We start from the raw sequence: 24,393 nt of genomic DNA, 5'->3' as shown, positions 1-24,393 counted from the left end.
ATTATTACCATAAAGCAAGAGTCTTAAAGGCTGAGGAAACTACAAAGATGTAATTGTGTAGAGGAACGATTGCAGCTGCTTGTTTGTCTTGAGCTTGTGTCATTACTGAATGGGCATGATGCTGTTTCGCCATGCCACCTTAGCTTTTTATTTTTTTATTTTTTTAAATAGACTATATAGGCTACAGTAGTCCCCTTTCCCTTCTTATTTTTTCTCTATGCTTGAGCCAGCTCATGACTGTGATGGGACGTAAACTCCTCGGTGTTGACATCAGGTTCTTCCAGCTCTCTCTCTCTCTCTGTGTGCACTTCAGTGTATCTGCAGTACACCGAGCTGGAGGGCATCGAACCAGGCGAGCGGTTTGTCTGCTGACTGTCACGGGTATTAGAGGGCAGCCAGGGGGCCGTTTCATACGGCAAGATGACCACTCGAACCCCACTTGCCCTGCAAATCGGGCTTATTTCCAGCAAAGATATTCCCAGAGGGCTGAATGACTGTGAGTGATGTGAAGGGAGAGCACGCACCTCTGCAGCGCTATTATCATTTTCTTTGGACCCTGCCCTTGGCCTTGGAAAAAAACAAAACTGAAATACTTCCCTTAATGTCTCAAAGTAATCTTTATGATAAACACGGTGATGGCGAACGCGCAGCCGTTATATTAATCAGTTTGAGCTGTTACATAAACAGATATGACGGTCACCTCCAGTGAACCGCGACACAGGCGGCGGATCTGTGGCTGCTGATGGACTTGTGATCCAAAATCTTTTCAAACCACTCTATATTTCAGAAAAAATACGTGATTAGATGAGATCTTTTGGACGCAAGTATGAGAAAAAGTACATTTAAATTCTTTCCCCGGAGTCCCTTATCAGCGCTGCAGTGTGTCGTGTTGTTATTGCCTAATGGAAGTGCTCCGGAGCCTGTTTTTGTGATTCATTTTACGTTATTTTGATTTTATTTTTCAGCTCTTTAAAGCCTGTTCAAAGTTTATCCGAAAATTGTTTCTCAATCCTGCAGAGGAAAAGCAGGAATCCCTTAAGGGGAGCAACGTCACGTCAGTTGAAGAGCAGTGCGCAGATCTTTTTCTAGATCAATACTACAGTTAACCTAAATTTAAATAAAAAAAAAGAAATCATGAAGATGTGTGTTTATTTATATTAAAAGCAGAGGAGGCTTTGGTCATTAGACCTCATCATTGGTCAGAAATAATGATGTCAAACTTTGTGGACATAACGGATTTTAGCACACTTACAGAAGTGGAAGTGGTAAATACATATGAATAACAATAAACTCTCTCAAAATGTATTTTTATGACCTATTATGTACGGAAAATCCGTCTGCCTTTGTGCTGGTCAGACAACATTTTTTCCCAGCAAGTTATATTTACAAGTTCACAAGTTTGTTTTCAGTGTAAAACATACTTTTATGACTGCTTGAACAATAAACTGTGCAAAACAGGAACCATAAAGGTAGCATGCTTCTTACTGTTGGTGTGGCTGAAAAAGGGCTGCCTCTCCCATGTTTTAATAGATCAACAGACATTCTTACAAAACATCGGGCTTTTCTGCCATCTACTCACTCAATCTTTAAAGTGATTGTTTTGTAGCCGAAGCTCTTGACGTTCTTATTTTCCTGACTTTGTCTTCGGTAGCAGCTGCACAGGAAAAAGCACAACTTGACTGAAGCGATTGTTGACGAGTGGGAAGGTGATGAAACCACTCAGGAAACAAGTTAATTTATGTTATAAAAAAAAAAAAAAAAAAAAAAAAAAAAACGTAGTGGAAAATACAATTTATAATAAATACGACCAATAAAATTCCATATTCTGTCACTTGGGCCCAAAAAAATGATCAAATCTCGTGACTTTCTATATCTGGAATAGACTTTTTATAATTCCATGATATTCCAGAGATTCCATGACCAGTGGGAACTCCATTTAAAGCACATAGTATTACTGAATGACTGTAAGACCGGTTTGTTTAATGTTTAGAGCACCAGATTTTTTTTTCTTGTTCTTTCCTCAACGACAGTCCGACAAAAAAAAAAAAAAAGACTAGGTTTTGTTTGAACATCGGCGAATCAACAGTTTCCGGTCGTTCAGACACACAAAGTCTTTCTCCGTCGGAGAAAAGCAGGTTTTTCAGTGCAGGAATTTTTTTTTCTTTCCATTTGTAGACACTGTAAATGTCCCATCCCGTGTAAACGATTTCATACAAATCTTCGTCTTTCATACAAAAGAACCAAAAAAAACTTGTCGACGAGAACTTTTATTATGAACAAAGGAGTTCCCAAAGAGTACTAGACAGTAAAACAGTCAACTAAACATCACGCAACATTGGTCATATATTTACACTGTAGCCTGTGAAATGCAGCGCTCGTTCAAGGTGAGCAGTTTTCCAAAGGTCGTGTTCGACCCACGAGTCCGTCCTGAAATTGTCTGGAGTGACTTGAACCTTCCCATGAAAGTCCACGTGAAGATTGACAACAGTGATTGGCAGCTTTCGTCGGAGTCCTGCAGTTTGTTTTAGGATCGTGGGAGGACCTGAGAAATGGTGTCCCGAGCGCTCTGACTGAGCCGTTCGGGGAACTTGACCTCGTACTCCACGATCAGGTCACCGCGACGATCCGGCCGTTTGGGATAAGGCAGCCCCTCCCCGCTAACGCGCCGCTTCATCCCGGGCTGCACGATGTCCGTCTCCGACACGGTCAACGTCCGTCCGTCCAGCGTGGCTGCGTTGACTGTGCAGCCGCATAACGCCTGAGAAAAAAAAAAAAAAAAAAAAAATTGGATTCGTAAAGGAACTTCACTCTACTCGAACGAATTCTGCAGATTAGTATTTTTGCAGTTTTACAACATGTTTAAAAAGTTACAACTCTTACATCTCTGAGTGAGATCTTGGCGGTGTAAACGATGTCGGAGCCGTTGCGTTTGAACACCGGATGCGGCTTGTCCTTCAGCACAAACACCACGTCCGCTGGAATGTTCATGGGAGTCTCGTCTCCCTCTTTAGGAAACGTGATCTTGGTGCCCTCCTTCCAACCTTTCTTTATCTGCACCTCCAGGATTTTATCTTCTGTCCTTATCGTTTGTCTGTCGGGGTTCAGCCTCTTTCGAGAGATCTTCATTTTCTTTGTGCAGCCCGACAACACTTCCTCCAAGGTCACCCGGAGATCGTGGATCACGGGGGGGTCCTGCGGCTTCTTTACGACGCTTCTGTGACCGCCCATTCCTCCCATACTGGAGCTGAAGGAGCGGGGGAAGCCCCCCATCCCGCCGCCGCCCATCCCGCCGGGCCCCATCCCGCCGGGCCCCATCCCGCTGGGCCCCATCCCGCCGGGCCCCATCCCGCCGGGCCCCATCCCGAAGCGGGTGAAGGAGTCATCGGTGTTCATGTGCTCGTTCATGCCTCCGTTGTGGCCACCGAAGAACTGCTCAAAGGGGTTACGTCCACCGAAGAACTCTGAAAAGATGGCGTGAGGGTCGCCTTGGAAGGTGTAGCTGAATGTGCCAGGACCCACGCCACCACTACCACCACCACCACCACCACTCCCCATGGGGCCTCCGCCTTTCAGACCTGCGTGAGAGAAACGATCAAGTTAAAACTTGAAAAAGAATTGAAATGCTGTGACACTTGTGGATGTTGTTTTGTTCTTTTTGTAAGATGTGTACAATTCATCATGTGCACTGCCAATAATATTAGACTTAACGTTCACTCACTTTCACTTTTTCGCATCAATAAAAGTTTTGAAGTCACATACACTTCGTATCTGAATTATTTGAATTTATTTATATATTTATCCACTGGATTATTTTGTGTTTTGATTTTGCGAACAAGCTGCGAGACAAAGGACAGAAGCAGATGCGACGCTTGAAGCAAAAATTTAAAAAAAAAAAAAGAGAGAGAGAGAGTGGCCAAGAAACCATGGCAACGACAAAACACTTGTCATGTTTAATAAACAACACAGAGGTGACCGTAAAGCTCTCTGAAACCTAATACACGAAAACAAACTCTGACAAAATCCCTTCCGAAATTATTTTTATAGGCGCATGCCCTTTGAGGTCTCATGTTTGAAATGTTTTGGCTCGGTGTCAACTCAATAGAGAGTCGCATGCAAAATAGCAAACCCGCTGTCTGAGCGGATAAACCTGGCCATCAAAATTATGACTGTTATTTTAAATTGCTTACTGTTTTTAAGAAAATGAGCGTCGTTATTCAAGCGAGAACCAAACATGTGATTCGAGCGAACTTATGAATATAACATTACGCTATCGCTATGGTAACACTTCAGGCACCCTATTGGACAGACTTCTCATCTTTACACGAGGTTTAGTATCGGATGCATTATATTTTGTATTATTCATTTTGTTCAGTTTCATCATGCTCTCGTCTAAGTTGCGGTCGTGTAGAAACGGGCAAGAATAATAACTAACAGTAATACTTTTCTGCTGCACAGTCTCACCATTAACGTTTTGGTGCATCTAAATCGGGCAGTAATCCACCCATTGGTTTGTCTGACATTCTGTCTGTTGCCATCTTGTTTTTTTGGAGGAGGAAGTGACCCTGTTTGGACGGACTTGGGAGGGACGAGGGGGTAGGCCCGACCGATGCTGCGTTCAAATGGGGTTGTGTTTGTGTGTTCAGGAGGAGAGTCCCTGTGTGTGGACGCTTATGTTGCCGTCGCCCAGCAATAAATGCAAAGTGTACGATGCACACGACTCTCCGTGTTGCAACCGTCCGTTGGTGGGCAGCATGAGAACTTTAAGACACTACGCCACGCCCACTTGCACCACAAACGCTGCTCCGCCGCGGGGCATGTCAATCAACCTGGACATGCCCCCAAACATACCTGCTCTTTGGGGCCTGATATGTAAATGAAGTTAACTAATGACACCGTAATAATGTAAAATCTGTTGGTTAAAAAAAAAGTTTACAGTTTAGAGGTTTGTTGTTGTTTTTTTTTTTTTTAGCCAGCGCCTTGTGGCCGTCAGTGGTATTGCTATTTCAGGGACTTGTGCATTGGCTTCACATATCAGACCCGGAGGCTACGTCCTTTTTATATATATAAATATATATATATATATATACATATATATATATATATATATATATATATACATATATATATTTTTTTTTTTTTTTTTTTTTTTTTTTTTTGTATACACAGTCTAGGATTAAAATCAACACATCACATTTTAGTGACATCATATAAAAATGTACGTTAATCCCCGCCTCTTCCGGTCTGATCACCCCGCCCCCCCCCCCCAAGCTCCTCCCCAAAACTCATCTCAACACGTTTCCTGCTGTTAGTTCGCCACCTCGTTCGTGTATAAACATGTGAAGTGAGTTTTACCGCGAGCGGGAGCCTCACCTCTCTCCTTGGCTCGGAAGACAAGCCTCGACAGCGCCATGATACACGCACACGCACAAGATAACGTTGACGTCCCGTCGCATGTTTAATGTTGTTACGTGTCAGCCACCGTCTCTACGTAACTCTTAACGTCACCTCGCTCATCAAATAACCTGCGACGTTTGAGCGATTCAGAAAACTTACCTTCTTCCCCGAAACGATCGTAGATGTCCTTTTTCTTTGGGTCGCTCAAAACATCGTAAGCTTCGGCGATCTCTTTGAACTTCTCCTCGGATCCCGGTGATTTGTTTTTGTCGGGGTGATAGCGCAGCGCTTGCTTACGATAAGCTTTCTTGATGTCGTCCTCCGACGCTCCTTTCTTAATTCCCAAAATGTCGTAGTAGTCTTTACCCATTTTGACCATCCGGCGGACCGTGAACTACTAAAGGTTTTCGGAGTAGGCTGTTTGATGAGCTTTTCCGCAGCTCGGCTGTCGGTCTCAACTCTGACCGGTTCTCCCCTGAATATTTTATTTATAAACAGCGTCGAAACTTCCAGAGTTGTCCACAAGCAGCCAGAACAATCCTAACTGAAACACTTTAGTTAGAGACACGCCCAGCGAGGCGTGACGTCACGCCGCCTTCAAGCGCTGTCGGAAATATTTCTCCCCGCACACAACATGCCGCTTCTAATTCGTCTCCGTGGACTCGGTGGGGGGGCATTAAACAGCACGACAAGAGCAATTAGGAATAGATTAGCCTTTTAGAAACCTTGTTACTTCATTATTTAGCTGATTATACCGCAGGACTTTTCAAATATTGCACAGGAAGAAGTACTTCCATATATGTCTCTTTGGCAAGCAGTCTGAAACTGGATAGACTGCAGTCAGGAACTTTTGTTATGCTCGGGTGTGGCCCAGATTATAGACTACTGAATTCCTTGCATATTGGCAGACAGAGTGGTGAACAGCAAAGAGATGGAGGGGATAACATTGGTGCACTTTGTCCTCAGGTCGGCCCAGTCCTCTAAAACATTTTTCTTTTCAATATGATCAACTTTTTTTATTCCTCATGAGAGATCTGTTGATTCAGTCCACTCTCGTGTGCAATATTCCCTCGGGGGAATTTCTTCAAATTTGGCACAAACATCCACGTGGACTCGGAGACTAACTGAGTTTGGTGGTCAGAGGTCAAAGGTCACTGTGACCTCACAAAACACATTTGTGGCCATAACTCCAGCAGTCACACAGCCGTTTGACAAAAAAATAGGATGAAATTATAAAGTAATGACTCATTATATCCAAAAGGTTAAAGATCAACTTCACTGTGACGTCACAATGTTCCTCAAAAAAACAAGTTGTTTTTTTTCTGGCCATTATTCAACGTCATCAAGGGGAGTTTTGGTAAAATACCAAGCTGATGAAACCAATCTTGAAGCTATGGTGATCTTTTGTGCTGTCGGGTTGAAAATGCGTGTGAAGCATCCAGGTTTTAGATTTTTTGGCTTCTTTGCAGCAACATCCATATTTGGAGCTTTGCCTAATGGCTTGAATTTTGTGTCCTTTTAGAATCAGCTTTGTTGGCCAAGCATGTGAACACATATCAGGATTTTTGCGACATATATTACATAAGTCTGTACAGCTAGGGATCTAAACTACAACTTGACAGGCTGGTGGAGGCATACGACCGTGAGATGGTAATTTTAGTTTGGAGAACGCGGCAACCAACCGTGATGTCACCCACTATTTTGTGAACTGCCGGTTGAAGCCTCTAATTCGTCATTTTTTCTCCGATGCCATCTTGTTTTTTTGTAGCCAGAAATGCACACACTGGAAAAGCCCAAGGACACAATGCCCACCCATCTGTAGCGGAAATCTCACTGCACCACAGGCCTGTCAATCAATCCAGACACACCCTCTAACATACCTCTCTTTGAGGCCTAATATCTAATTATTTATAGAATTATTTTGCAAAGGACAAACAAGACGATGATCAGAAGGAAGGAATTTAGCTAATGAGACCATTATTACTTGTGGAAAACATTTATTGACTTAGTATTTCATGAGAGAAGTTGAATAGGAGTCTTTTGGGGCCAAAGTGGGTTTTTTTTGTCAGCGCCTAGTGGCCCTCGGTGGTATTGCACGTTAAGGCACTTTCATATTGGCTTCACTTTTTAGACCTGGAAGTTATGTCCATTTTTTTATATACAGTCTAAGGTTTTGACCTGTCACACGAGTTGGATGAAGACAGACCAGGAGTGTAGGAGAAGAAAGTCTTTTCTTTCCATATGAAACATTATCACGTGATTCCCAGTCTGCCCTCTGTGCCTGCCCTGTGTCTCAATAACTGCAGTACAAAGTAAACATTAGCTTGTGAAAAGGGGATTATTACATCATGTATGCGACACTCATCTGTTAAGTGAAGCAAAACCTGTTTTAAGCATTGCCAGATACCGTTCAGACCCACCCAAATCACCAGAGGAGGATTTTTTTTTTTTTTTTTTTTTTTTTTTTTTTTTTTAAATTGAGCTCAACTTCCTAAGAATGTCCCTTACTTTTCTATATTTTCGTGTATAAATTAAAGTATGTGTTTGCACCTACAGTCTATAATTTTGTAAAGTTTTCTTGTACGTTTACATAGATTTGGACACCAAAATTTAAAACCTCTGCTCTTTTCAATAAGGCATTTTTTTTGGGCTCATTTTGACCTTGAGTTGTTTACTGCTGTAATAAATAATTTCATTGGGTAATTGTGCCTACATACAGTCGATTCATGCCCCAACCCAACTCGTTTGCGATAAGAAAATGACAAGAAAGAGCAAATTTATTTATACAATACTGTTCATACGCAAGGAAAACACAATGTACACAAAAAAAGTATTGAAACAATGGAGACCAAATATTTTAAAACAAGAGTGCACACAGCTCAAACTTCACATGGGACAGTTTTAAAATTTAGTGGCTTCAAATTTACGAACCAAAAGAATGAAAAAGAAAATACTGACAGCAGCATGGAAGAGATTAGAAAAGTCACCAGATCATTTATTGATCAAGTTGTCCTCATTCTGTCGTCACCATTTGGATGAGTGCTGCATTTCAAAATTCAAGAAATCCTAATTTAGATCAGTGTAGCTGCAACCTCTTCGTTTGCTCAACTCTCATTGGCTACCTCGCTGATAGCGTGGGTACGGCTTTGACCGTTCCTGATGCTGATTGGCCACAGTACCACCGTAGTTCCCGCCCACAGCGTCCTCATCCGTTGCATATTACTCCGCTGATTGGACGCTTCCCTGTCACTCATCTGGGATATTAAGGAAGGGTTGCTAACTGCCAAGATGAAGCACTACGAGGTAAGTAGTGTCCATGAAACTCTAGCCGTTAACGGGGCGCTTTACCGGTCCGGAATTTAATAAATGAGACCAACTCGGAAGCTCACAGTTATTTCTCCAAAGTGTGAACTCCGACGTGAGTCAGATTTAGAGCTTTAAATGTGAGCAGTGAAGATCGCATGCTGCAGCTGTTTGCTATGTGACTCGGTGTAATGTGGCCTGTTGTGATTGAATTCACGGTTTTAGTGGATCAATATCGTGCCGGAAACAATAACTGCACCCACGGTTACGATCAAATGTACTTGCGTTGTGCATTCGTTAAGTTCTCTACGTTTAAGCGTGCTTCTCGGTGAGGTGAAGAAAGAGCCCCCCCCCCTCCCATGTGCAGGATAAATGCTCGGCTTCATCGCCATCTGTGGCTGGATGGACTCATGGCTCGTCTTTTTTTTTTTTTTTTTAACCTCGGTTCTTACCCAACAATGCAGGTGAACAGTCAGGTGCGCAATCTCAGCTCTGTCAAACTAACTGAGTTAACTCTTTCTTTTTCGGTTTTAAAAAAAAAAGAACCAGTCCTGGCCGTGAGATAATGACATACTTAAAAGAGGGGTAAAATGTTAACTGTGCCCCCCCAAAAAAAAAAGTCCAGGCTTTGACTGTCCACACGCGCCTGTTTTACTGTTTATAACACCAATATGAAAAGCTTCCCGTCATAACTTAACTATTATTATTATTCAGAAAGCACGGAGAGCTTCTCTAAACGGTTCCACGTGCGCCTGAAAACCCACCGGACAGGATTTGAAGCAGTCTTGTCAGAAACTGACACAACCAGTGGCTGTTCAGGTTCCCCTTCGCCCCGTTGACAGATGTGGCTTTTCAGACCTAAAGTCAGAAAAGGCAAAACAACATTTATATGAGCAAAGTTCACGGTGAGACGAAAGCATTCGTATTTAGAAACCACGGGGATTAGATTAAATTGAAGTGACAGACATGCCCCCCTGAACTCGTGTCGTTAAAACATGACTTAGTTGATAATAAATCTGGTTCGTTGAAATTATTCACACTCATCAGCAGCTTTTATCAGCTCCGTGTCGATCGTAGGCCTCTTCTGTGACCTGCAAGAAGTCTGGCTACTGTTTTGACTTTTTATTGCGTTACAATACTGTGTCAATTATTTATTTATTTTTGAACTCCTTGACATTATTGGCATTAAATCTGGTAACTTTTAATCTCTTCAGAGATATTTTCCTCGTGGTCCAGCCTCTTGAAGTACAACACAATTGAGCCTCATATCTGGACATAACGTAGTACGACTTGTACCGTTGGCCAATTACCAGCACAACTAGATCTTGGTACAAGCGTGCTGTAGGCTTGTAGCTCACTGACGCTAATGACAGGTACGCCTCAGGTATTCAAATTTGAAGTTGTTTTTTTTTTTTCAATACTTAATAGGCAATTTGGTCCTTGCTATTAAAGTTCAGTACCAAACCCTACATTCATTTTATCATTTACTTTTTGTGAGTAAAGCATATGAAGCTGGAACTCGGTGTGTTACTGCACTAAAAACACTTAAAGACATATTGTATTAACAGTCACACACAGTCATGAAAATCAAACTGAACATGTTTTCCAGTTTGTGTCATTTGACCTGTTAAATCGTCGTTTCTTTGCATTTACACCAGAGAGCTTCGTCAACCTCACAGCGTTCTGCTCTGCTCGCACATCGTTGCTGGGCTTGTGTGTGCAAAGCACTCCAAAAATATATATCTAGATGAATTTCTCAAGACATTTATAAAAAAAAAAAAAAAAAAAAAAAATTCTTACCTTGTAGCAGGAGGTGCACGGCCAACCCAACAAAACTATGGGTCTACGGATCGCACGATTAAAGTCCACCGTAGCGGTCAGTGCTGCTGCCTGCTTCACCCTCAGTCCACCCTGTGTCAGCAGCACAGACTGTCACTGCCAGAGGTTTTATATAGACGAGATGGGGCGGGGGCCGGTGGGGGGGCTCAGTTGGGCATGCTTGGCACAACGACAGAGACTCGTTCATTTCCATGAAGTCTGAACCGCTGGTGTCCTGTGTCCTGCTTGTTTTACGTGTACGTGGCCTGTTTTATTTCTACTATGCCAATTGGGGAAAAAAAAAAACCACTATTGGAAGTTGCAAAAATGGAGGATGCCTTTTGCAAATATAAATGTATATTTAAAAAAAAAAAGGAGTTACTAGAAAGCCCCATTTTATTTTTCCTGTTGGGTTTTACTCAGAGACCAAATGGTTCCATTTTGTTTTTAGTTTGTGATGCTTGTGATACGGTAGATAAGAGTAATGGGAAGATATGCAGATAGATGGCCATAAATCATTGACTTTTAATAAACGCAAACAGTACTTTATTAGCAGCACAAGGTGTTTGTATCAACAAACAAACAAACAAACAAAAAAATTTGTATTCGGCCCCTGGCTAATTTTAGTGTTTTGATGAAATTACACCTTTTAACATGACAGAAAATTATTTATGGACACATGCTTGTACATTTCTAACCATGAAAAGAATACATGTCCTCAACCTCTCCGCTGCCACTTGTGACCGTATGTCTTTCATTCATGACGGAAACTGTATCCAGACTGCTCGTCATAAGACAGATGGGGGGGGTGGAGGAAGGTGGGGGGGTGGAGGAAGGTGGGGGGGGCGTCACCGAGGGGAATGCCCCGACTAAGCCCTCAAGAGTCTGGAGTATTATCACCCCGCGGTGGCAGGAAAGTGTGTGTGTGTGTGTGTGTGTGTGTGTGTGTGTGTGTGTGTGTGTGTGTGTGTGTGGTGTGTCTCTCTCTCTCTCACTAAGAGATCTGGATGGTCAGTTCGGTTTCAAGGAGCAACACGCTGGACGTCCAGTGAGCGCGATGCATTCAGGTGTTTAGCGATGAACATGGGAATTGTAGTTGGTTATCAATTTAATGTCAGCGTAATGTGATCAGAAGACATCCCATGACATTACAACCCGAGGGGAGATCGGTGTGGGGGTCTGTCGGGAGAGGGGCTGGTTATGCAGAGTTAGCAGGAGGTGTTTATATTTAGCTGGGGAGAGGAAGACCGGGGGGGAAGGGAGAGGGAGGTTGGAGTGGGTGGGGGGGGGGAGGCATACTAGGAAAATGAAAAAAAAAAAAAAAAAGGGGGGGGGGGGTGCTGTTTGTCATCATACCTTCATCTTGCCACTTAGCCCGGGAGTTGAGAGGCGTCCGGGGTTGTCAGGTGCCCGTTTTAGGGATCGAGTCACATTTCAAAACTTCACAGCCCTGGAAGGAAACTCCAGCTCTCGGCTCTAGAAGTTTCTGTCACGAGATATACACCCAGACGACAGCTCGCCATTCGGGATGCTGGGCATTCCTGCGCACGCAACCGTGCGCACACATGTGGCATATGTTTGTGCTGCCGGGGTCGACTGGCAGTTAAATAAAGCAGAAGTGAAGGAATGACCGAGGGAGCGAGAGTGAGAGAATGACAGAAGAAGAAGAGGAGGAGGAGGAGGAGGAAGAAGAGGAAGAGGGAGGGTCAGAGGAGCAGGGGCGAGACAGATTTATTTCCACAGCTGCCCCCCGTCCCCCCCCCCCCCCCGTACCCTCCGGCTCGACGCGGGTCTGAGGTAGACAGTAGAGAGGTGGAGAGCGACGAGAGAAGCGAGGGGACGACGGGATTAAACCGAGAGCAGGAGGAGAACCGCGGTCATGGATGCTTTAGCTCTCGAGGCCACCAGCAGTAAAAAGCCGGCTAACGGGGCGGCGGCCCCGCCGGCGGGTCAGGCGCCGGGCAAACGCAAGCCCGCCAAAAAAGCTAAAAAAGCTGTTGTTTTCTTCGAGGTGGAGATCCTGGACGCCAAGACCAAGGACAAGCTCTGCTTCCTGGACAAGGTGAGAACTCAGTCTTCTTTACGTCAAGTCGGATTTAGGAGTCTTTTCCACGACTGCCCGTCCAATCGTCCGCGTGCCTGCTCCCGCGCATGTTTACCAAATTCAGCCGGCGCTGCATGTCGCAGCGCAGTCCTGGCACGGGTGCGAGTCAGGCGTTTTTCCCGGGACGCAGGAGAGCTGCTGTCGCCGTAGTCCCTGCCGTCCGGTCAGCGGGCGTGCGGACGCGCACAGCGGCGCTGCCGGGCGTCGGCGGTCGACAACCGCAATCCAAAGATTTAAGCCCGACACTGGTGCCGCAGTTACATCGGCGTGACCGCGAAGTTCACCTGGAGTGTAAGGGCGTTGCATCCGCCGTCGCAACCCACCGTGCGGCCTCAGACACGCAGGTGCTTACGTGCAGCGAAATGCGAATGCGCGACGCCACATCGTTCACGATATCGGTGACAGACGTTCATAACGCGCGGTTAAATACCGACACAAACGCTCTGGTGTCATTTTGATGAAGCATTTATGGTTTAAAAAAAAAAAAAAAATGTGAAGAAACTATTACAGGTGGAGGAAATTCTGCTTTGTATACTGTGATAGTCAGTTGGCAGCTTTCGAATTGATCTTCTGACTTTTTGAACACTCGTCAGAATATTATTGAGTTTTGATACTTAAGAACTTGTTTAATTGGAAAAAAAAAAATGCATCTTTAATAGCTTCATGCCGCAACTGGAGAACTTTTTCCATTAAATTGTAAAACCGAATCATCAAATTTAGCTTTCGGGAACACTGGAGACTCAGTTTTCACTTGTTTGTGTTTTTTGTTTCTCACTCGAGGGATTTGAAAGTGAAGCGTTTTAAAGTGCGGCACGTTTTACAGCTGTAGTCCGACAACAGTGCGACGTCGACCGGTCTTAAGTTATGTTTACAGTCGGGACTGAAGGGTATCACGGTCGTATTAGGCATGTTTATTTCGATAAGATGTTTAAGCCCATTGTTTTCCCAGCCGTATTTACAGAAGCAAATACTTGGCCTGTACTTTGTTATTGTTGTGTTAGACAGATTTTTATCGGTTGGTGCGCGGCCTGCAGGTTAGTGCTGTTGCATTAGGAGGGTTTAGTGTACTGTAGGTGTGAGGCCCGGTGGTGTATAGAGTTGCATCGGGCACGGTGCTGTCGGCCAGGCCAGACTCGGCTTACGAAAGGCTGCTCTTCAGGAGCGCAGAGTGTAAGGCGCTGGATTAGACCCAGTGGTCGGCTTAGCAGGGTTTCCATGGTGACGGTGTCTGAAATCCAGCGCTAGCAACGTCTTCCCGCTTCAGGAAGACGCCGACAGAAGCCGAGTCGGAAGACCTCTTCGGTCTGCTGCAGGCGGATCACATGGTCCGCGTCTCTTCATTCTGAACGCTGAAATAAGGGACTGTCAAGAGAATCGGAGCGAATTTAATTTCTTCCAAAAATTCCGTAAAAACAAAGACGATTTTGCTCGACAGAAGTGTGAAGATGATGTAACGCCACTGAACTGTTCACGCTGAACTACGCCGGCCTGAATTACATTACGGCGGTGTTTTAGTGCAGCTAAGTTCAGTGCTCTCCAACCAACGTGATATGCGAGATGTTATTTAACAATTGAATTTGTGCCTTAAATTCCTCTTGAGGTTCAGCGGTGCAACAGCTATTTGCAATTACAGGTTGAGCTTTCACTCAGTCACGTGGAAGATGGAAAAAAAATCTCCTTTTTTTTTGTACGAGTCTTAAGTCACAACTTTGCTTTATTTCATTAATGCATCTTGGCTCTTGCAGTCGAGGCCAGCAGGTAAATAAACGGAAGGTTTGCTACTTACATTTTTGGAGAAACCAATCAATGAACTTGCAAAAATTGTCCTTTAAAAAAAAAAAAATAATAATAATATTTTTATTTAATTTTTTATATTTTTTGTTACATAAAATAAAATATATTTTTTTTTTAATTATATATATATAAAGTTTATTTCTGACACCAGTAACTAATTATTTGATTAAAATCTACTCAAATATTCATGCAATACTCCAAATAAACCGTCAGTATGTACAGCGAACAAACCTGTTGCTGCCTAAAGACTTGCCGAACTCGCCACAGTACAAACGTTCACAACATTTCTGACTGAATAAATGAACAGTAAAAAAAAAAAAAAAAGTGTTTATATTTTTCCATCACAGAAGAGAGGACGGTAGAGTTCAGCCTGCCTCAACTCTTAACACACAAAACCATTTGATCCAAGAAGTGGGAAAGTGATGATGACTTTGAATCAACCGATTCGTGGGTTCAGAGGGTTTCACTGCTCTGTTATCATGTAACAACTGTGTGTTGTGTGTGTGTGTGTGTGTGTGTGTGTGTGTGTGTGTGTGTGTGTGTGTGTGTGTGTGTGTGTGTGTGTGTGTGTGTGTCCATGTTCACCTTTGTGTGCTCTTCATATTTCTGTTTGGTCGTCATTGTGTTTAAATTGGGGATAGCTGGCAGCCTGCAAAAGGTTTGTTTAGTGTGTGTGTGTGTGTGTGTGTGTGTGTGTGTGTGTGTGTGTGTAGGGGGGGTGGGGGTGGGGGGTGGGCTCTTTTGAAACCTTAATAGCAGCTGTTAAATTGCCATGTGGGTGTGTGGGCACAGCCAGAGCTAAATTTACCACTATCATCATGAATGGAAAACAGGGTTATTATCTGTTCCTTGTGTGTGTGTGTGTGTGTGTGTGTGTGTGTGTGTGTGTGTGTGTGCGTGTGTCCCTCAGCTTATTTATTGTGTTATTTGCAGGTCGAGCCAAATGCCACTATCGGGGAGATCAAGTCGATGTTCCACAAGAGCCGTGAGTGTCATCTCTCTGCAGGCGACTAAAGCCTCATAAATCTGCTTCAACATCACGTAGGGCTGGGCAATAAATGGATATTATTATTATTATTATTATATATTATTATTATTATTATATGGTGATATGAGGTTTGTTATTGTCTTGGATTTTGGATATCATAATCCCATAATGTGGTTTTTTTTAATTTTATTTTTTTTATAAAGGCTTTATTAGGTAAACGATGTCATTTCCAGAACTAACCAGACCGTTCGAGTCGTTCTGTTGTTTGACTCCGATCACTTTGTCACGATATCCGCACGACTGATGATTTTTAAGAAAAAAGAAAAAAGTCCGTATTTAAACATTGAGTGAAAAACACGGATTTCCCGAGCTCGATGTGCAACGTAACGTCATCACCAAAACACACCAGGTCATAAAAACACGTGTTACTCGGGTGCAGATGTTGATTAAGCAACGCAACTAGGGACTATTTACTGCTGAAGATTAAAGCTTCCGCCCGCTCCGTGTGCACTCCTGATATTTTGTCGCCCAGCCCTCAGATCGAGCGAATCCCCCAACGGCACATTAAAAAAAACAACAACAACAAAAAAAAAAACTGACTTCGAGTCTCGAGACGTTTGTGAAGTATTTATCTTGTCTGTTTCAGATCCTCAGTGGTACCCAGCCAGACAGTCCATTCGCCTCGACCCCAGTACGTCCGCTCCGATGTGACCGTTTGTCAGTGTACACGAGTTGGTAGTACGAGTCTCTGCAATCATGTGCCGGAACTCTTAAATGAAGTAAAGTGCGCGTCTGTCTGCGTTTTCTCAGAGGGGAAGTCTCTGAAGGACGAGGACGTTCTGCAGCATCTTCCTGTGGGAACCACGGCAACGTTCTACTTCAGAGACCTGGGAGCTCAGATCAGCTGGGTCACAGTGAGTATGACACGCGGACCGGTCCGGTCCGCACAAATACATCACGGTGCAACGGGATCAAGCAGAGCTATATTGAGATTTCCCACTGTGGGAAAAAAAAAAAAGTATGTGTGTGTGTGTGTGTGTGTGTGTGTGTGTGTGTGCGTGTGTGTGTGTGTGTGTGTGTGCGCGTGTGAAGTGTGAACAAAGCTGGATCTTTTCTTATCCACCAACCAGCTAGTTTATAGAAGTTTTGACGGTACGGCTGCAGACGATCAAAAACACGACTGCATGTGCTCGTTCTTTGAGCCTTTGAGACTCTGACGTCCTGCTCCACCTCCTTGTCTCCAGGTTTTTCTGACCGAGTACACCGGCCCCCTGGTCATCTACCTGATGTTCTACTTCAGGGTTCCCTTCATCTACGCACCCAAATACGACTTCACCACCAGCAAACACTGGGTCGTGCAGTGAGTGTCTCCGACGCGCCCTCGCCGGCTCTGCGTGTCTCGAGCGGAGCCTCGTTGTCCTCCAGTCGGAGCGTCTCCGCGCGTCCAGTTTTGGGGGGAAAAAAATATCGTTATTTACGCACCTCTTGCCGGTCGTGCCTTGCACCTCCGTCCCTCCTCCGGCACGAACACGTCAGTAATCGCCCGACCGCCGAAACCCGGGAACGATCAGACTTAATCGACGCGAGTACGTCCGTCCGATCAGCTGATCCAACAGCTGACTTGAGATACGTGCCGTTCGGGCGTAACGGGAACAGACCCGGGACGTTTTGATCCGCCCTCGTGACGTGGCTGAAGAAAAATACTTCCAACTGTCGATCATGGATCTGACAGTTGGATATATCAACCTTAAAATCCTGGAGCTAATACAAGTGTGTTATTGTGTGTGTGTGTGTCCGTGTGTCCGTCTCCGTGTCTCCAGTCTCGCCTGTATGTGTCACTCCTTCCACTACGTCAAGAGACTCCTGGAGACGCTGTTCGTCCACCGCTTCTCTCACGGCACGATGCCGCTACGCAACATCTTCAAGGTGATCCCCGTTCTCCCGCTCGACCTCCGTCGTTCGTTGTCGCAGATTAAACGTCTGCAGAGGTGAACTGTAACGGAGTAAAAAGTTCGTCATTTCAAAAGAAAAGGGGGGGAATGGCTGTATCTCTACCAACACCAGGGGGAAAAAACAACCCTCACTGACCACCTTTCTGTCACGTTGTGTGTGTTTCAGAACTGCACTTATTACTGGGGCTTTGCGGCGTGGATGGCCTATTACATCAACCACCCGCTGTATACACCACCCAGTGAGTGAGCCCGCACCGAGGCGGTCGCACACGCAACACACGCAACACACGCACACGCAACACTCGCACACGCTCGTCTGTTATTGTAACTCTTTTTTTTTTTTTTTTTTTTTTTTTTTTAACCGTTGATCGTGTTCATTTTCTTTTTTGCAGTCTACGGGGAGCAACAGATCCGACTCGCCCTCATCATATTCTTGGTAAGAACGTTTCTAACCTCAAGACTTTGTTCTTTAATTCATTCACGCAGCATTTTAATTTGACTAATAAATGTGTTATTTTGATTTATTATCTGGCACATAATTTAAAGGCTCCCTGCGGAATTGAACTTTTTTTTTTTTTTTTTTTTTTGTGATTTGTTATCATCAAAAAGACTTTGCAGCAGCTTTCCTTAAATGTTCAAGTGGGTGTTTTTATTTTTTTTTTTTTCAAGAAAGAATGTTTTCATTATTTTTGGGGGGGGTGATGGATGGATGGATGGTTTATTATCTTTTAACTACATTGTAAGTTCAGGAAAAAAAAGTTATGACTTTTTTCTTCTTTTTTTTTTTAAACTACTACCTAATGACAAAACAGTCATGTAATCACTTCCTATGATAATAATCATTCTGCACGTCACAGAAATGGCTGTAAATATATATTTTTTTTAATTTTTTTTTTTTTTTACTGCATGTGTTTACTGCAGAGAAATTGCACACAAAAATTGCAAAGATTAGTAAAATGTATTGATTTGCGTGTTGTATTTTTTTTTTGTCTTGTTGATATTCTGGTTGGTTTTCCAGAAGGGAATTTGATCAGTTTCAGACAATATTCATGTTTTGCTTCACACACATTGAATATCGAATTACTTGTGTGACATTATCAATGTTTTCTTTCTTTAGTTCTGTCAGATCGGCAACTTTTCCATCCACATCGCTCTCCGTAACCTTCGTCCTCCAGGTGAACACCGCAGCCACATCGGTGCATCGCTCAGACACACAGTTGTACTTCTCTGGCCGCAATTGAATTTTAATCATATTTTCAGGGACGCTGCCTTCTGTCCCTTTTTTTTTTTTTTTAATCCCTAAAGATATTTGAAGTGTTATTGTGAGAAATGGAAGTGTGATTCATGGAAAAGATTTGTACGTTTGTTACAGTACCGTGTGGTTAAAACACTTCCAACGTAATCTGTGACGTAAACTCAATACAAATGATTTCAATCAAAACGTAATAATTCATCTTTGTATCATGACTAACCAAGAAGAAAAAAAAAAAAAAAAAAAATTCAAAGAGAACATATTTGGTTGTATATTTGACATACTGCTAAATTATGATTTCAGTGCAGCGTGGGACACGACGCGGCAAGAAGTTTCTCGTGAAAAAAATTGTTCACAGGAAAAAAAAAAAACACGTTTATATGAGAGCTCATGATTTTATAGTCCGAAGCTGGCTGGAGAACTTTGGTCTTTTGTGCTTTAGAAGTCAAATTAGATCAGCGAGTTTATTAAGGACATCAGGCCAAAAATGTAAAGCTATTAACGATGAGATGGATGGAAAGATATCCTAACTCTTTTGCGCTCCCCGTATCCAGGCTCCAAGACCAGGAAGATTCCCTATCCAACCAAGAACCCCTTCACCTGGATCTTCCTGCTGGTCTCCTGCCCCAACTACACCTACGAGGTAACTGTGTTTCAGTCACCGTGGTAGCCGAGAGCAGTTTTCTCCGAGAACAAAACAACTGCCCCATTTAGCGTTTGATTAAGTGCCTTTAAGAAGTATTATGTCACCTGGATTTTTTTTTTTTTTTTTTTTTTACTGTATTCATTTTCCGAGATACGACAATATGAAACTTTATAGAGATAAAGTTTGTTGTTGAAGGTGGCTCCCTTCGGTTACATTCATTTGCTTGACTGTGCGTGTGGCTGCTGCCCTCTGCTGGTGTCAGTACATCTGGGTCCAAACTCATCTCCTTTATTCCAACATAATTTGACCTTCCACTCGTTTCCTGCTTCCCCAAAGCGCCGAGTGAAATGTAACCACCACGTAGCGCCCACAAACACTTACCACTGCATCGCCATAAACATGCATTTAAACCGTCGTAAAATCTCCCATCAGTACTCTGCTGAAGTACTTTTTAATTTACTCACACTTTTCAGTCGACCTTTGCGCATGACGGTTAATTCGCTATAAAGCTATAAATCTATTTCAGAGCGGGGTCGGACCACAGCGTTTGACAAGCTCGTGCTTATTCTCATTGTTCTTAGGTGCTGGAAATCCTAATTGAAACGATAAATTTTATACAGCTTAAAAAGTACTTAGTGGGTTTTGCAGCACAGAGAGCTTCCCTATTAAATGACATTGGCCTAAGACTGCAGAATTATGGGATTTAGTCTCTCCTGCTAATGCTTGTGTGCTGTTAGTGTGTCTTTTGTCACTTTGGGCTGCTCGTCGAGATCGGAGGACGAGCGGCGACTCAAGTGACCAAAAGAATATAAAAAAAAATAAAAAAAAATAAACAAAAATGGTAAAACGACTGTCTTTGACAATAATTTCTGCAAGATATTAAACTTACTATTTATTGCACAGGTTAAAGAGTAATGTTATCATTTTTGTTATTTTATTTTAGATTAGGAATGCACATTTTTGGTGAAATTTAATTCAATGTCATTTTGCCTGCAGCCCTCCATCCAGATACATTTTTGGTCCTTCATATGAAATCATTTGAGCACCTCCGATGTATTTGTCCACCACTTTTGAACATTTGCTCCCCGTTGTACATTTTCTATTCATTTAAAATATTATAATTACCACCAGTATCACGCTTACGTTTTAGGCTCTGCATGTTGACCACTTGTAACAAAGTAATGAACCTCCGTGGGGGGGGGGGGGGTCGAGAAGATTTTCTGATTGGGATGATTCTCCCTCCTGCAGCTGGGCTCCTGGTTTGGCTTCACCCTGATGACCCAGTGTCTGCCGGTGGCCTTTTTCACCCTGGTGGGTTTCATCCAGATGACCGTTTGGGCCAAGGGGAAGCACCGCAGCTACCTGAAGGAGTTCCGCGACTACCCTCCCCTCCGCTCACCCATCCTGCCGTTCGTCCTGTAGAGGACTAGTCCCGCCGCTCCCCTTGGTTGTAGGAGTCGAGTACCACCTCCCACCTCTCCGGTGCTAACGGAGGGCGTGCCCTTCCCTTTTCCCTCCCCCACCCTCTCCAAAAAAAAAACCTACACTGGAACTTATTAGACTGACTGAAAGAACCTAAGTGTGTCCAACCTTCCTCTTCCTGTCGTCAGCCCCGTTTGTGTCGAGTGAAAAATGTAAAACGCTACACTTGCTCAGAATTTTTTTTTTTTTTTTTATTGCAGACAAACAAACCCGTTCTGACTGGTTAACTGACTTTTGTGCGCTTGATCTCCCAGAGCAGTTTCCACCTTCGAACTACCTGCTTTTTACTAAACGACGTACTGAATATCGCCGCTTCGCTTTTATCATCCGATCCTGTTGTTTTTGGGGTTGAATCGGCACACTGTGATGATATTCAACACATCTGAAATCCAAATCCGAAACCATGACAGAATCTGAAGTAATTTATTAAAAAAAAAAGTAAACCAAAATGTTGCTTTGTCTCGACTTTGTTTACGTCTACAATATTTGATGGAGACTGATGCAATTCACTGATTGAGGTCTTTTTTTTTTTTTAGGGTGAAACGGTTTTAGTCTACAGAGGATCACAGTATGGTTTTCACATGAATAAGATTCTTGGTGGTAGAGTTTCGACAATATTGTTTAATGTGAACAATAGCAGGTTTGTATATACAAAGACTGAGGATTTACTGATCATGCAGCTTCAGCCTGAGCCTCGATTCTCTTCTTCCTCAGCTGGAGCCTCCTCTCCCTCTCGTACTCCTTCATGCGCATCACGTAGCTGGAGGCGGAAACATGAAGGCGTATGCGGTTATTGGGATGGACATACATTATTATACTTTGACCATGTAAAGAGTTTTAATAGTTACATCTGAAATCGGCGTTCCTGTTAAAGTGGCGTTACAAATTAACAGCGACTCAACCATCGACCCACAATATTGTCGGGAAACTCGATCCTGACCTGCGGGGAGGACGTCAAGATTTTTTGCGCAGCTAAAATGTTCGAAGAGGAAAACTACCAACATGGTTTAAACGGTCTCGACCTTTTTTTTTTTTTTTTTAAATGAACTCTGATGAGAGGTCCTTAAAATGCTCACAAAGAACGGAATTTGAACAATTCACAACAACAGGGTGACTCCCATTTTCCAGAAGAGCTACTAGACGGACCTCGTGGTAAAAGTTTTGTCGATATTAAGGACTGATGCAAAGTGTGCTACAGAGAAGAAGCCAGACAGTTTTAACTTCCTGTAAATTTCCTTCTCGTCACTTCTTGTTTTATAGAATGAGAATTCAACTTAAAAGTTATGATCTCCTGGGATTGTCCTTCGGATGTCTGTTCAGGTACCGCGCCCGTTGTCAAAGTGAGGTAATCCAGCGCCGAGTGAGCCTGCGGCCCTCTGATGAACGCTTCTGCATTCGGTGATCATTTAGTTCTGCAGCACTACAAACTGTACGAGCTGGAAGTCCGCAGCGACATTCCCAGGAATAATCACACCCGGCGCACCGTTCAGCGAAGGGGGGCAGACGGGAGTTCACGCAACAACAGGTTTGCTATTCAACTGACCGACATCACGCATGCTACATTTGTTTGGATTTCTGGGAAGTCCTAAAAAAAAAAAGAAAAGAAAAACGAGGTGCAATTATCTTTTATCTCCAAATAGAATGAAACTGGATTTTGCGAGACTGTAACTTTGAACGACGTCTGAGTACTGCATATGTAGAGCTACTTGTATCCGACAGTACCGACACCCGGTATCAACAGCTTTACTGACGCACCCACCATAAACCGGCATCTCTATACGTAACAAACAACCTTTCACGCTGTCAAGACGACCCGCCGCTGCTGAAGCGCCTCCGCCTAGACGCAGCAGTCCTACAAAAGACGACCCGAAACGTCTCCTTCGGCCACGTGGACACTTACTCCCGGTGTTCGCAGTAGTCCCAGTCGTGCCGCTCGTGCTTGCAGGCCAGGAAGTTGGGCCAGTTGTCCCGCTTGCACTTCATGAGTTTCAGCAGGTGGTGGGCGCAGTAGTCCCTCTGCTCCACGGGCAGCTGGGCCAAGTTCATCTGCTCCTGGCTCGCTATCATCTCTGGAGGAGAGACACAAAATCTTCAGTCACCAAACGGTCAAGAGTCCGAATGAAAACGCAAGTAAAAACATAGTTCTTTAGCCAACACGGGAATTTGGTGAAATTTGTCTTGAGCGGGTGACGAGCTATTTACTTCTAATATAAAACTAAAAAGACCATTTCAGCTGACATTCTGAAAAAAGTCGGATGTTCAAGGAGAAATCGGACCGGCCCTGACATTTTGCCGCCGCAGACAAAAACAAAACTGCTGTACGGTGTTCATACTTGAGAAGCTTACAAACACTAAATACAAATACACTGCAGGTGTGAATAACCGCAGCACTGAAATGCCTATTAATGTGAAATCAACACTAGTTTTTCAATCCCTTTTCAGTCTCGTGAACTCAACGCATTTCCAAATTTGGCGATTTTGAATTCTGATGAACTCGAAGTCAAAAAAAAAAAATAATAAAAAAAAAAAGCTCAACTTTAAATAAATACAACTGAACTGCACGAATAATGTCGCATTATTATTATTATTAATAATAATAATAATCCAAAAACATCAGATCTAATGGTAAAACACCGGCAGGAAGCATTCACTACATAGTGTACTTTTACTTGACACTTGAAGTACATTTTACTGAAAATACTCAAAATACTTTAGGGGTTGTGAGGGCAGAACTGTTACTTGTGTTAAGACTATTTTCACAGTGAGATATTAGTATTTTACTAAAAGTTAAAGGACCTGAATACTTCTTCCATCTTTATACACCAAAATATGTGAAGCCCACAGTTTGAAGATGAAGATGAAGATGAAGACAAGTAGGCCACAAGCAGCTCAACTTCACACGAAACCTCCTCCAGCTGACTTTAGCGTGAAGCTAACGTCAGCTAAACGCGCTACGAAAGCACGACGGATCGATAAATCAACTGCAGATGAATATTGAACACTGTATGATGCTGTGGGGAGGAGAGGAGGGAGGCCATGAGTCCTCTCCCAGCTGCACACCGACCTCTCTCCTTCCTCTCTTCGAAGCCGAACTGGGGGTCGAACTCGAATTTCTTGGCCGGGTCCGGCTCCGTGTCCGTCTCCGTGACGTATCGCCTGGCCAGGTGAGCTCCCATGGCACCCGAGGATGTTTGTACTCCGGCAACTGAAGTTAAGGTACTCTGTTTGCTTGCGCTCGGGCGTTAACGTAATGTTTTTCCCCTAATTATTTAGCAAACTGCCATTCGGTCACCTCCAAACGAAACCCCTTGCAGCCCACTTCCGCCCGTCACCGGAAATAAACAGCCCCGGCGGTGCTTCCGACAAACACCGTCCCTTCCAGATAAGTAACAAAAGGTTCCGCTGGGAAAGTGGCTGGTGTTCGGATCAAATCGGCGTTTACTCAGACGTTCGGTAACAAAATTCCACTTGTAAACATTTAATGATGTAAACCATAAAACTTTGACAATGAATATGTATGACAAACTGATTAAAAAACGATTTGTATTGTATTCAAGTGTCCCAGTATGCGGTGGTAGTAAACAAACACGAGGACTTGAACTCTAGCAGCTACACAGAATTCAGCTGTCATCAGTTTTATTTATTTTTTTAAACCTGTGC

The 24,393-nt window shown here is 43.6% G+C and overlaps 3 protein-coding genes across 4 annotated transcripts; 1 reads left to right on the top strand and 2 right to left on the bottom strand.

The window, feature by feature from the left end:
- Positions 1–1,132: 1,132 nt before the first annotated feature.
- Positions 1,133–5,953, bottom strand: dnajb1b (DnaJ heat shock protein family (Hsp40) member B1b). The gene is made up of 3 exons (XM_069168458.1): positions 5,554–5,953; positions 2,881–3,575; positions 1,133–2,758 (listed from the first exon to the last, which is right to left on the bottom strand). The coding sequence occupies exons 1-3, from the start codon at positions 5,771–5,773 to the stop codon at positions 2,525–2,527; spliced, it is 1,149 nt and encodes a 382-aa protein (XP_069024559.1). The 5' UTR covers positions 5,774–5,953; the 3' UTR covers positions 1,133–2,524.
- A 2,682-nt stretch (positions 5,954–8,635) lies between these two features.
- tecrb (trans-2,3-enoyl-CoA reductase b) lies at positions 8,636–21,182 on the top strand. Of its 2 annotated transcripts, XM_069168460.1 has the most exons (12): positions 8,636–8,697; positions 12,527–12,577; positions 15,347–15,398; positions 16,048–16,092; positions 16,212–16,315; positions 16,646–16,761; positions 17,222–17,327; positions 17,520–17,592; positions 17,746–17,789; positions 18,471–18,528; positions 19,160–19,248; positions 20,500–21,182. In XM_069168460.1, exons 1-12 carry the CDS (start codon positions 8,683–8,685, stop codon positions 20,671–20,673), a joined length of 927 nt encoding a protein of 308 aa, XP_069024561.1. In that variant the 5' UTR covers positions 8,636–8,682; the 3' UTR covers positions 20,674–21,182. The 2 variants fall into 2 exon arrangements, with proteins under 2 accessions (XP_069024561.1, XP_069024560.1); XM_069168459.1 differs by lacking the exon at positions 8,636–8,697 and having other exon boundaries at positions 11,885–12,577.
- A 152-nt stretch (positions 21,183–21,334) lies between these two features.
- ndufb7 (NADH:ubiquinone oxidoreductase subunit B7) lies at positions 21,335–24,072 on the bottom strand. Its single transcript, XM_069168461.1, has 3 exons — positions 23,798–24,072; positions 22,634–22,802; positions 21,335–21,493 (listed from the first exon to the last, which is right to left on the bottom strand). The coding sequence occupies exons 1-3, from the start codon at positions 23,907–23,909 to the stop codon at positions 21,406–21,408; spliced, it is 369 nt and encodes a 122-aa protein (XP_069024562.1). The 5' UTR covers positions 23,910–24,072; the 3' UTR covers positions 21,335–21,405.
- Positions 24,073–24,393: the final 321 nt, after the last annotated feature.

The sequence above is a fragment of the Embiotoca jacksoni genome, unplaced genomic scaffold, assembly GCF_022577435.1.
Source record: "Embiotoca jacksoni isolate LCO1_2020_lvr unplaced genomic scaffold, fEmbJac1.0.p SCAF_4, whole genome shotgun sequence".
Taxonomy (NCBI): domain Eukaryota; kingdom Metazoa; phylum Chordata; class Actinopteri; family Embiotocidae; genus Embiotoca; species Embiotoca jacksoni.
The sequence above is the reverse complement of the archived record's forward strand: the minus strand, read 5'-3'. Positions and strand labels throughout refer to the sequence as shown.

Excerpts from the sequence above, each read along its gene's own strand:
- dnajb1b (XM_069168458.1), bottom strand. The coding sequence starts at position 5,773 with ATGGTCAAAATGGGTAAAGACTACTACGACATTTTGGGAATTAAGAAA. Across the intron at positions 3,576-5,553 it reads CGATCGTTTCGGGGAAGAAG|GTCTGAAAGGCGGAGGCCCC; the intron begins GTAAGTTTTCTG and ends TCTCTCACGCAG. Across the intron at positions 2,759-2,880 it reads CCAAGATCTCACTCAGAGAT|GCGTTATGCGGCTGCACAGT; the intron begins GTAAGAGTTGTA and ends TTTTTTTCTCAG.
- tecrb (XM_069168459.1), top strand. The coding sequence starts at position 12,395 with ATGGATGCTTTAGCTCTCGAGGCCACCAGCAGTAAAAAGCCGGCTAAC. Across the intron at positions 16,093-16,211 it reads GTCCATTCGCCTCGACCCCA|AGGGGAAGTCTCTGAAGGAC; the intron begins GTACGTCCGCTC and ends GCGTTTTCTCAG. Across the intron at positions 17,593-17,745 it reads CCCGCTGTATACACCACCCA|TCTACGGGGAGCAACAGATC; the intron begins GTGAGTGAGCCC and ends TCTTTTTTGCAG.
- ndufb7 (XM_069168461.1), bottom strand. The coding sequence starts at position 23,909 with ATGGGAGCTCACCTGGCCAGGCGATACGTCACGGAGACGGACACGGAG. Across the intron at positions 22,803-23,797 it reads CGAAGAGAGGAAGGAGAGAG|AGATGATAGCGAGCCAGGAG; the intron begins GTCGGTGTGCAG and ends TCTCTCCTCCAG. Across the intron at positions 21,494-22,633 it reads GACTACTGCGAACACCGGGA|CTACGTGATGCGCATGAAGG; the intron begins GTAAGTGTCCAC and ends TTCCGCCTCCAG.